Source organism: Eretmochelys imbricata, chromosome 12, assembly GCF_965152235.1.
Source record: "Eretmochelys imbricata isolate rEreImb1 chromosome 12, rEreImb1.hap1, whole genome shotgun sequence".
In the NCBI taxonomy this organism is placed as follows: Eukaryota; Metazoa; Chordata; order Testudines; family Cheloniidae; genus Eretmochelys; species Eretmochelys imbricata.
This window is the reverse complement of record NC_135583.1, coordinates 25,956,316-25,969,412: the sequence shown is the minus strand read 5'-3', so window position 1 is coordinate 25,969,412 and position 13,097 is coordinate 25,956,316. Positions and strand designations below refer to the sequence as shown.

At 39.5% G+C, this 13,097-nt stretch overlaps 1 protein-coding gene across 1 annotated transcript; it reads left to right on the top strand.

Moving 5' to 3' along the window:
• Window positions 1–304: 304 nt before the first annotated feature.
• On the top strand, window positions 305–11,044 carry CA7 (carbonic anhydrase 7). Its single transcript, XM_077831015.1, has 7 exons — window positions 305–344; window positions 2,303–2,500; window positions 5,861–5,979; window positions 6,676–6,771; window positions 7,044–7,106; window positions 8,391–8,546; window positions 10,922–11,044. The coding sequence occupies exons 1-7, from the start codon at window positions 305–307 to the stop codon at window positions 11,042–11,044; spliced, it is 795 nt and encodes a 264-aa protein (XP_077687141.1).
• Window positions 11,045–13,097: the final 2,053 nt, after the last annotated feature.

Below are 13,097 nucleotides of genomic sequence, written 5' to 3'. Positions count from 1 at the left end.
GGCCAACTGAATGCATCTATGATATTGGGAATGGGACACTGAGAATTCTAGTGGTTCCCTTTGTACCAGTGCAGAGTAGGCACTGGAAATGGGGTGAGCAGCAGCAGCAGAAATCAGAGTGGAATCTGTGTAGGTGGGACCATCAGGAACCAAGATCCTTCCCTCTTCCTGCAGGAATTGCTTTAGCTGCTCTGTGTCTTTAAGAGGCAGACACTATCCTGCAAATGAGTCATTATAAAGGCAGGTAAGCTGCAGCAATTGGATCAAAGAGCTGAGAGCAAAGCAGAGCACAGCAGCCTGCATAATGACCGGACACCACTGCTGGGGATATGGACAGGATGATGGTATGTTACATCCATCCTTTCCTAACCTAATCACTCTCTCTTTCTCTCTCTCCCGCTCATCAGCTCCTCAATATCCTTGTCTAATCTTTGCAGAGATGCCTGCATTTCATCATCTGCAGGCATCAATTGTGCAGCAGGCAGTTAACTAATTTATCAATATTAAACAAAACTCAAAGAAGGGCTCCTGGAGATGACAAACTTCACCTGCTGTTGTCCTGTCATAATCAGCAGCACTGCCATAATCTGTATGTAAGAAACCTGCATCTTTCTTAAATGGGGATGGAGGACATTGAGAGTCTTCCCTGCAGATATTTTAGCCATCTCCTCCCCAAATGATGATAGTAAACTGGGGTTTTATTTCTCCCTCTAAAACAATCATTTGAATGAAGGAGCTTTAGTGGAGTGGTATGGACAGTCTGATCCCACTAAGATGACTAAAATGTGATATTCATGCTATACAGGTTCCTTGAATTCCAAGAAATTATATAGATCAGTATTTAAACATTGGAGGCATTTTTTATTACACAAGCGATACTGTTCTTTCTGGTGTTTAACAGCCCCTTTAATTTAGAGTTATTCTCTTTCTGCACCTCCCGCTCCTCAAAAAAGTATGTGTAAAGAAAACTTATGTGGAGACTTATGCAGACTCCTGAAAATTTTTACAATATCTATATCATTTGAAGAGAATGGATGGATGAATGACTGATGTTACCGCAGTAAAACAAGTTTATACATGATTGAATGAAAGCTAGAACACCGAGTGAAAGATGCATAGCTCCAGCAGATATTATTTGTAAGTGTGTGTGCAATTGTATGTATCTATTTTATTGATAACAAGCTGATGAGGAAGCTCAGTTATACTGAATAGGCTTCAATAGAATTTCAATACCAGATCTCTTTTAAAAACAGCCCCCAGATTGAGAAAAGGAAAATATATAGTTTATAAGCTAGTGCTTCAATGCCTCCCAAAGACCGACATAGTATGTTACATTAATTTTTTTTTTTAACTAACATAGGTTGGGGCAAGTGCGGTAGTTTATACCTGTGACTGATTAACATTTTTTCCATTCTTCAACAAAAATGAGAATGCTACAATTAAAGTGCTTTGGGTTATTTTTAATGTGTTAAAAAGTCAACATGATAACTTTCCCAAAACAGGGACTAGAAGAATTACATTGCTGTGTGTTGTAATAAAATACACAAGTGAAACAAAAGTAAAAGGTATCAATAAATCATTGTTTGATGTAGATATGATCTTTGTTATCTTAAACAGCATGAGAGCACTCCAGCTCCTAGAGCAGAAAGCTGTGTGATTATACTGGTATTTAATCCCACTCCTTTGGGGTCAGGAAGTCCAAAGGTGTTGATAATCATCCTCTACTGCTCACTTGCGGTAGAGAAATAGTATAGTGGGCATTATGGAATAACGATGCCTGTCTCTCAAAGATTTACTGCAGTCATAAAATGGGTTTAAAAATAAGCATATAGTAGCTGAGACATTCTGAGTCATCTGCATCTAATTTGAATCTCAAGCATTTACCACTGTCCTACCCAGTAAAGCTAAAATACACAGTGTATGTGTTTACAATATCAACACAGAGAGAGAGATTCCTCAACCAAGTCTATTCTGGAATAATCTATTTGTAATTGCATTTAATTTCTACAGGAAGCTGGGGGTAAGCAGAAAGGTCTGGGTGTGCCTGTGGCTGTATTATGTTCCCATCATTATGCTATTCATAAAAGAGCTAAATCGCCCACCAGGATGCAGGCTGCACTGCTAGGATCTGTAAACACACACAAGACAATGCACAGTTTTTCAGATAACTCCTATGATGACAAACTTATGTGATTTCCAATGAACATGGCATTCAATCCGAAGCTCGTAAAAACCTCTAATGATTCTTTTCTATCTGTGGCAAAAGTGAAGTAACAGTGTCTTCCTTTCCTTTGTTTCAAAGGGCCTTCTGAGTGGTACAAATCATATCCCATTGCCCATGGGCATCGTCAGTCACCTGTTGATATAGTCTCCACGCAAGCAGTTTATGATCCTAGTCTGAAGCCTCTTATTATCTCATATGAATCGTGTACATCTCTTGATATCTCCAACAATGGCCACTCAGTCACGGTGGACTTTGAAGATGCTGATGACAAGACAGGTGAGCCTGATACTGACTTAGAATTAAGATCTCGTAGCTTATATTTCTTCACCTTCTTAGCTAGAGAGATGATAAAATACATTATTTGAAGCATAATTAAAGGCTTTAGTGTACAATTTTGCAGCTATTTAAATCTTCTGATATGAGATTAGTGGCATTACTTGGCTGAGGTATGTGATTAGAGCCACTTATGTTTTACCATTTTCTTGGGCCTGCCTTTTTTTTTTTTTTTTTTTAATACCACAATCTGGCAGAGGCTTAAAAAGTAGAGAGACTGGGCGCTCAGTCTCTGTGCAAAGTGTCACTTAGCAGAGCCACATCGCTACATGGGAAGGAAGAACTCAATCTGGGGACAGGAAACTCTGCATTTCTATTTGTGGTGGTTCCTCTGAATTGTCCTGAGACTGAAAGGTTGTCACTTCTGCCAAATACAGACCACGTGGATATCCGGTGCTCTAGACCTATCAGCACAGAAACATGGTCCCTCTGCATTGATTCCTCTTTCCCATGGCAGAATGGCTTCTTCAGAAATGATATGGCCTCTCTGGCTAGTTCTGCTGAGGAGTCAGACTGTGCATGTTACACAAGCTGCAGCTACCTTTTATCCTTCATCTTCAGCTCTAGATAGCGTGAGTTTTGGTGCTGTTAAACACTCCATCAGGATGGCCAAACTTACAAACACTTTGAGTTGCATACGACAATCTTCAGAAGTTTGAGAGCCGAGGCACACCTGCCGGGGCTCAGGGCTTCAGCCCGTGGGAGGCGCCTGACAGTGCTTGGAGCTTCAGCTCCGCTCCTGCTAAAGCCCCGAGACCCTGCTTCCCGCTGGGCAGAAGCCCCTACCCCACCACCCTGCTGTAAGGTAGAGGTCCCGAGCTTCCCCCACAGTCCAGTAGGTGGAGAATGCGGGGGAGGACCTGAGGGACTCCATGAGCTACACTTTAACTGTAAAAGAGCCGCATGTGGCTCACAAGCCAGTTTGGCCACCCTTGCATTAGATTGTTCTCCTTTTACCTCTATCGAAAATTTTGCTCTGATTCACTTACACACTGATTCTGAAGCACAGAATATCAGAAATCTATTAGTAACCAGTAAGTAGAGAGGAGCTTTTATATAAATGGTCTCTGATGGGCTAGTTTGTTTTATTTTAACTTATGTCAGCAACTAATGGTCATTCATCCAGTTTGGTGCTTTTGTGATGCCAGTTTAATTTGATATTCAAACCAAATGTTATGGTTGCTGAGAAATGAATGTTCTGCAATGGCCTGAGATACTCTCTATTGCCTTTGAAGTAATCCCATAAGGTTGTCAGAGCATTATCAGGTGTGGGCTTAAGCTACAGCTACTGGGTCTTTTAAAAGAAAAAACCGCAAGGACAAGCACACAGCTCAGTGAATGATCAATTTGCAAGTGTAATTTCTGTGTTTTAAGTAAAGACAATGGATCTGAGCTTGCCTAAAATTAGCTTCTTTAAAGATTCTTTTAAGCATGTTGCCTTAGAAAGTGACTTTATAAAATGTATCTGGAAAAACGATCTTCATGGACAATTTTAATTTAGTTATAAATAATAGAAATCTGTCCATTTAATAGTGAAATTCACCCAGGTTCAGAGGGTTTGCACTACAGGGTCCTGCATTGCTCCTCAAGGGGAGAGCACCACCGCAGCATCCATGAAAGGGACTCTCTGCTCCTGGTGCATCTACTAGGCTGGCATGAAGGGGGCTATAGGAGGAGAGCAAACCTGGAGAGAAGCTACTAGAGCTGCACTTAGACAGATCCAGTGACTTGTACAGAGGGTATGGAGGAGCTTAGTTCACTGATCCAGACTTGATGGGGGGATGAGGGGTTGGATGAGGGGGATGCATTTCATCTACCCTATAAGCCCCCATTTAGGCCCCAATTTAGCAAAACATAAGAATCCCTTAACTTTAAAGGGATGCACTTTAGTACAGTTAACTTCAGTGGAATGTAAGCATGTGCTTATGTGCTTTGGTGTATAAAAGCTAGTTTCCTACACAAAGTGTGGTGGGGTTGTGGACTTCACAAGTTAATGTTCCATGTGACGAGCAGTGAAATAATTCCATAACATGAAAAATTTGGAAGCAAATAAAATGATAAAACTGTGTTGTTAAAAAATACTTTACAGACCCTGTGTGTGCATACTTTACGATACTTTTTTAATTTATAATTTAAATTACCAGTTTTCAGTTCTATTTGACAGAAGATAAACTGCTTGGTGTCTTGTCTCTTTAAAGCACAAGGAAATTACTAGAACTCTGCTGAAATGTTATTTTCTTTCTATAAATGTAGACCACATTGCCTAGATATTAATGGGCTGCATTTATTAAAAGTATTATTTTAAAATTTAAAATGTTAAAAGTTTGTATTTACCTTGACCAAATTCCATAATCTCTCCATATCTGTCTTCCCCACCTTTGTAAAATGATTTGCGATCCTCTTAGGAAAGGTGCTATGTTAAATACAAGGTATTTCATTAACTTCCTCTACCAGGATCAGGTATTAACAGAAAACAGAATATAGAGAACTTCTTCTGGAGGGAAAAAGATAATCCTAAAGAGGAAATACATAGCAAAATGATCTACGGCTGTGTAAAACTGCGCCTTCTAACTCAATAGATCCACTCCCTGTCTTCCACAAAGTCCCAAGTACCTTTACAATTCCAAAAAATTATTTAAAAACACATCAAAAACTGTTTCTAATTCCAATTGTTTTTTTAAATACTAAACCAGTTCAGCTTTCTGAATTTCAGTAGGAAGCACCCATAGCTTGCTTGCTTGGTGGATAGCTACTCAGTCCTCTTACCTCAAATTTACAATTCCAAAGGCTAAATAGGAATATGGTGAATTTGTGTAAAAGTAATTGTCTGTAAAAATGTGTTTCTCTGTCTAGTATAAATCTTTCTGCTATCTCTGATATCAGCCAGGAAGAAAGACTCTTTACCCTCACCCATCTTCGCCTAAACTTGGATAGCAGGAGCTGATCTGAGATATTTACTTACACAGATGACATTGTGAGTTTCTAACAGATTTGGTGGCACTGAATCATGGGTCAGATACATCCCTAATGTAACTTCATTGACTTCGATCAGGAATAAATTTGCTCTGTGTTATTAATTCTAAGAATTTGAAAGCCAAGATAAAGCACTTTCTTTGTATTTTATTAATTGTGGCTTTGGCTTCTCCTCTGTATACTGTATATCAAAAATATCTTTTTTCTCTCCTCCTGCTCTTGAGAGATGCTGTTTCTCCACTATTGATCCAACTAGTTTCTGCAATCAAGCAGTAAAAAAAAACCAAATACTTACTCTTTTACATTCTCTTTATGCACTTCCATTTACAGTGATCAGTGGGGGTCCCCTTGAAGGTCCCTATAGGCTAAAGCAGTTTCATTTTCATTGGGGAATGAAGCACAGCCAGGGATCAGAGCATACAGTTGACAGCAAATCTTTTCCTTCTGAGGTAAGAACTTTTTCAGAACCACTTTACTACAACCAGGATGCAAACCTGAAACAAAATTTGGAACAGTTTGCACCCAGATCTGAATTTTGCAGCTTGGCCCATCCATCCATTTAACTAAGCAATATACTGCTATCTATATTCATTAATTGAAATGCTGTCTACATGCAGTTTCTAGTTGGCCATTTCTCTCTATCCACAATGGGGTCCAGAAGCAACAGCTCCGCACCACACACTTTAAATTAGTAACCAGTATCTCTTGCTTATATTTGCCTGTGCTCTAGCTGTCTATTACTGTGTTCATACAGTATGTAGCATAAGGGGGCCCCGTTCTTGGTTGGCCCTTTGGCACTACCCTAATAAACATGATTTTGGGGGTGGGGCCATAGCTCTGACAGCCAGTAGTAGTTTGCAGATAAGGAAGAAGGGACGTAGTTCTAGCTGACCCTGGGAATGTTTTTTTTTTTGCGGGGACGGGGGAGATTCATTGTCTAATCCACTCAAAGGACTGCTGTTTTGGAACTTGGTAAATTCCTAGTTGAGATGGTTTTTCTCAGAATTTCTGGAAAATCTGCCCTTCAAGCAAAGCTTTATTATGTGATAAATTGATGTTATTGCTTACTAAGCGTAATACAGCCTGTGTGAGGGCCTTTCTCATTTAGCTTGTTCATACGTCTGTTTTATGATTCCCCTTCACAGCTCCACTTGGTTCATTGGAATGCCAGGAAATATGCAACATTTGGAGAAGCAGCAGCAGCTCCAGATGGCTTGGCGGTAGTTGGTATTTTCTTGGAGGTAAGAGTCATGAAAATAATGGTGTTTGTTTTATGTGTAGAGAAGCATCAAACTGTCAACTGTTTAAGAACTAAAGACACACACAGTTGAGAAGAACTGTTTGGGGAAAATAAATGACTTTACTGGAAGCAGTGACTCAAGGCAGGCTGCAATTAAACCTGCTTCAGTGGGAACATTCCTAAGACAGAAAATGGCCTGTTATATATTCAAAGCATAATTATTAACTATATCATATCTATATTCTCATGCACCTGTATCCATTACACTTTTAGACTGGAGAAGAACATGTCAATATGAACAGACTAACTGATACCTTGTACATGGTAAAATTTAAAGTAAGTTTTTTGTTTGCTCTTGTATCTTTTTTTCTTCCCCTCACTTGGATGACTTTTAAACAGTTTTAACTAGTGCATGAGCTTGAGTGAAATAACAACAAATTAAAGCAGCAAATTCCATCCCCTCCCCGTGAAATTCACCCATAATTAGTACGTAACGTAATACAAGGGCAGGTAAATGTGATAGTTTAAACACACTTCATTCTAATGTATTGTCTCTCACCACTCATGGTTGCCTCGTATGCTAGAATTGTATGCTCTAATTCACAAAACTTCAATATAATTCCCTTATGCTAACAGGAGTTCAGAATGAATGAACATGTTGTTCGTGCCTCCGTGTTTTTTGAGTAGAGACTATTGAATTCTGATGTTGTGGATATGTGGTTGGCCATAACTCGATATGGGCATGACAATGACTTGCTGCCCTGCTTTGAAAAGGAAGTGTTGCCCCTTCAGGCATTTCTTGTAATTCCTTTTAAAAATGGCAGGACTGCCCGTCAGGAAGAGATGCCCTTGTCCTCACTCCTGCTGGGTTCTGGGGTGAGCAGTATTTTTGCAGACACGTTGGCATTTTTTGGTTGCTTGGCTGTGGAGTTTGAGTGAGCAGGTGCCCCCTCCTCCTGATCTGCTCAGTAAAAATGCATGGATCCAGGAGTCCTGTTCTAGACCACTGTAACCCTGAAGGTAGTCAGGTAACCTCTCCTGGCACTGCACTCAGAGCCCAGCTCAGCACCCCTCTGCCATATGCCTACCTGAGTTGGAAATTACACCTGCAGCTTCAGGATAGACCTAATCTTTGTTCTAGATTTGCGTGTTAGATTGTAGAGGCAATCTTTGCCTGGATTGCCTGGTTGCTCCAGACACAAAGCAGAGTTGTAAGGCACAAAAAGTGGCAAGTAATTAGCACAGGAATTCCACAATTCCATAGAAGCCGATGCTGGTGATGAAGTGTGCACAGTTAGCAGCTCGTGCTGGGCACTATACAGAGAAGAGATTTTCTGCCTAATTTCCCCATGGAGGAAGGGGCACTAATTGCAAGTGGAGCTTTTGTTTTACTAGCTCAGTGCTAACACAGGCAGCAGGGACATACACTCCCTAAGCCAGCATTTGGGTACTAGATAAGTGCTATTCTCATGATGTTGTTGTGCTTAGATGGAGCCAAATTATCATCCCATTATTCTTGCAATTTTAAGCTATCAGCTGGTGTTTTGTTTCTCAATAAATATCTATCTCCTTAAACACATTTAAAAAAAGAAAGAAATATAACGTATCTGTTCCTTCCAGGGGACAAAAGCTCAGTTCAGAACCTTCAACCCAAAATGCCTCCTGCCCTCAAGTCTAAATTACTGGACATATCCTGGTTCTCTAACAACACCTCCTCTATATGAGAGTGTAACGTGGATAGTGCTGAAAGAGCCTGTCAGGATTTCTGAGAAACAGGTAAATTTGCAGTCAGCTTGTCCCCAAGTTTTGATACTCTTGACTTCATTTTTGTAGGGTTCAAAATGGGATCTGTAGGCAGTGATTGTTTTCTTTGTACAGTGAGACTGATTTAAGAAATGGCAAATAGCCAGAGATGTCTACTCTTGAAGTACTGAATTACAGATTTTGTGGATAAAGTAGAAAGCCAACATTTTGTTTGTTATGCCTCCACAAAGATATAATGGACCAAATTCTGCCCTCATTTACACCCATGCAGCCATGTCTTAGTTGAATGCAAGGACCTGCCTGGAATTTCTTTGCTTTTTGTCAAATTAACATTCTCTTATCTGTTTCACTCTTCCTGCATTTGCCAGGAATTAAAAAATGACTTAAAAACTTAAGTTCAGATTTTCAAAGGTATTTAGGTACCTAAATATGCAGATGGGTGTCTAGTGGGCTTTTCAAATGTACCTAGGTGCCCAACTCCTGTTGATTTCAATGGGAATTAGGCACCAAGGCACTTTTGAAAATCCTATTAGATACCTATCTGCATCATTAGATACCTTTACAAATCTGGCCCATAGGCCAAATTCTGTTTTAACAAATACTGGTGTAACTCAGCATGATTTAGTCTTTAATATTTGTCTGAACAAATGTAAAAGAAATGTTCATATAACCCCTTCCCAAATAGTAACTGATATCACGAGAAGTAGATGCCACATGAGACTGCAGAGGAGATTTGAGATTGAACCTATCTGTAGACATTTTAAAGCACAGACTTATAAGATGGGATTTATTTTTTTCTGAATTTACCAGTGATGATATTTGCATACTTGGTACTATAGAGTGAATAATAAATCATTATGTATAATATAATATCTCACTCCAAGCCCAGATTTGCCACTCATTCCAAACAATCTTGTTTAATATTGTTGTTTAAATGATCTTTGGCATAGCAAGAAAAATATTTGGTATTTGCTTTTTTATGTATTTTCAAAACTGCTGTACAAGCATCACTCATTTTATAGATAGGGAAACTGAGACAGAGAGATAAAGTGACTTGCCTAAGATTACATAGGATGTCTGTGGCAGAGCCAGGAATAAAATGCAGATCTCCTGACATTCCACTCCTTTGTGTTAGCCACAAGAGCAGGCTTCCTCCCAATCCAACCATCTTGCAAGAGAGAAGTCACATCTGCACATTCATTGTGTTTCCAAACATTTTATATTTTAGGTCTCTAATTCTTTTCTTCCTAACTTTAACACCTCCACCAGAATGTAAATCTCCTGTTGATTTTATTGACTAGATTTTTTTTGTTCGTGTGAATTTCTAGTGCGTGTGAAAAGTGCCTGATTGTCAGCCCTGGAGACTGAGATTCTTTATCTACAAAACAGGTATAGCACAGGCATCAGCAGTGCAAGTTTCCCTCACTGGCCCGCCATGTGCTTCACCTTGGAGGGTGAGAGGACTGTTTAGTCCCCTCTTGACCCACTTAAACTTTGGCCTCTCTCCTGAGAGTGTCTCTACAGGGTTGCCAATTGGTCTTTATTGTGGTGGTGGTGGTGGTGGTTTTGTAGATACCACAAGCCTACCCCTTGCCAAACAACATAACCCATTATTAATTTGATAACCTCTACCCCCAGGTCACTTAGCACTACTGTTTTCCAGATTTCTTCCTCCCATTGTATATCTGTGCTTCAGAGAAGTTTTGATAAATATATTAGTTTGCGGATTTCCAAGCTGAATCTCCTTTCGATGTTTTCTAATATTTCTAGATCCCTGTTTATTATTTTTTCCATCTGCACCGCACTACAAACTGAGAATGTTTTCCAGGATCTTCTGCATTCCTGAACCATCCACTCACAGTACAGGGTATGATCTGGCCCAAAGAAAGGGAAACTTTAGGCTATCACAAGAATTTCCTGGCAGTGAGACATATTACATTTGAAATATTATCCCCGATAGGAAGTGATAGAAACACAGTCTCCTGGTGCATTTAAAACTAGACTGAGCAAAACACCATAGGAAATAGTCTGATAATGGTGGGGGTATTGTCTAGATGACCGAACAGGTCTCTTTCATCTCTAACTGGAACTGAAGCTTCAGAAGTGGGTACTTGCACCTTTCATATTAAAGATTCCAAATATAGAAAACAGTGAACATATTGAAGTGAGCCAATCATGCATTTCAAACAAATTACTTTTGGAGGTATCTAATATTCAGAAACCATTGGGGGCTTTCATCTGCCATTAATAGTCTTTTTAGGCTCTTAGCTTGAAAATGTACTATTATCATATTGAAAAGTATTGAATGTCTTCGTCTTACCTTTTTTCAACTACATTAACACCAATTGCCTTTGCAAGTAGTAAAGTTATTTCATATGAATTTACAGCTGGAGAAATTCCGAACTCTTCTCTTCACCAGCGAGGGAGATGAAAGGATCCAGATGGTGAATAATTTTCGCCCCCCTCAACCTCTTAAGGGAAGAAAAATTCGTGCTTCCTTCAGGGCCTAAAGAAGAAAATTAATAATAAGCTTCAAACTTCCAAGTGCTTCCATGTCCAAGTTCCACTGATCTTCAGATGATTATCTCATTGAGAAAGCAAAACAGACATTTCCACGAACACTCTGTGTTGTGGTACAGCAAAAAAGTCAATACCTCTTGGTTTTATGCTTTGAATAGGCCAGATCCCTTCTTTTAAAATAATTATAATGGGATCTTGTTCTCTAAAAGAGAGAACATTTTTAAAAATCAGGAATAATTTAGTAATCCAGGGTGTACTCCAGTAGAATAGTGTGGTGATATTCCAAATTATGAACGATAATTTTAAGTTTTGATCTTAATATTTTAGAATGGTAAATTGCTTATGCAATGATCTAATAATAGCGATGGGCACAACTTCTAATGATTAGAGCTATTGTTCATAATCTAATAAAGAGTGGGATAATATTAATGAGCTCTGACATTGGAAGATCAAAGGCTTAGATCTTCCTTCAGACTTCCTGCGGATTCCATTCAGTTTGACCAGCTCCTCTGGTTTAGAAGATACTTTGACTATATTCTAATTAATTGCAGTTGCCTTCTTACATGCAACCAGAGCCTGAAGCAGTAGCACATACTAAAAAAATATGTGATTTCTTCCATTCACCTCAAATGGGGTTGACTTTGAAGCCTAATTCAGACAATTTTAGTGTTAACATTTTTAAAATAATAATAATTATTAAAAATAACTCGCATAGCGTTATAAATGCACTCAGTGCTTCACAAATAACCCATCTTCCCTGCACATTATTGTACATTGTACAAACATTCACCCAAAGCCAGTAGGCCATGCATAATTATTGGGCCTTAATGTTTAATTCAGTTGAAAGGATGTTCCCTAGGAATAAGACTACATTCAGATGACTAAGACAGCTGTTACTGTCCTTAAAATAACCAAAGTAAATGCAGTGTTTACTAGTGCTTAATGTTATTCCACTTGGGTGGGATTGTGAGAGTTTGCTAGCAAACAGTGAGGGCAGTTGACTTCTGAATAAGCTAGGGCCGATTGTGATACTCCCACTCACGAAGAGTACTACCTTACCCCTCAAGCAGACCCACTGAAGTCAGTGTATCACAATATATCCAATGTAAATATTTTAACTCTTCTTTGTGTTCCCATTGACTAAAATAGGAATAAGGACAAATCCCAGAAAAAACAAACACCCCTGCACTGCAGAATTAGTACACAGCTTTGGAATACCCCATGGACACCCACTTAAAAGTCGTACAGCTGTCTTGTGTCATGAGTTTGTTTGATCTTACCAAACTAAGCAGGGTTAGCCCTGTCAGTATTGGGATGGGAGGATTTCTAAAGAACATCTACCTATCTGCTGCATGAAATGGTGCTGGGGATCCAGTAGGTGGTGCTGTTCTGTAGGAGTGCCAAATTGTGAAATAATGGACAAGGTACCATGCTGCTGGATGTTGTGTCTTTTAGTAAGTTAGGTGTAAAACTGACGTGGGTACACTTGTAGTGATTGTTGTTATGGCATGGATGTTAACCCTTCAAATTCTACCTCAAGTCAGTGCATTCCTCTGCAGCCTGGTTTCCTTCATTTCTTGCCCTAAACTTTATGATGTTGCTGTGCATAGTTAAGCAGATGCTGTGTTCCTCTTTAGGGGGCCTGAAATAGTTATAACTTAACTTAACTGACTTCACTAGCATTATTCCTGACTTACACTGGTGTAGCTGATGTGTGAATCATTCCCTAGGTTTCAGGGGTAAGTTGAGCCCTCCTTGTAGTTGTGAGGCTTCAACTCTGGGTGCCTTCACCTGTTCAGAGGAAACGTGCCCCCAGCTGGGCAAAGTATTATCAGAATTTCTGCCACTTTGGTGGCAAAATTCTCCACAGACTTCTTTTGTACCAGCTAATCAACCTGACATTGATGTTAGTTGTAACTGACATCACTACATTCCAATTAGTTATCGGAAATCCTGAGACAATACTGGGAGTGAGGAGTGCAGGGTTCTAGACATGGTGCTTCCTGTGCAGCTTGTGAATTAAACTAAAACTCTCCATCCCTC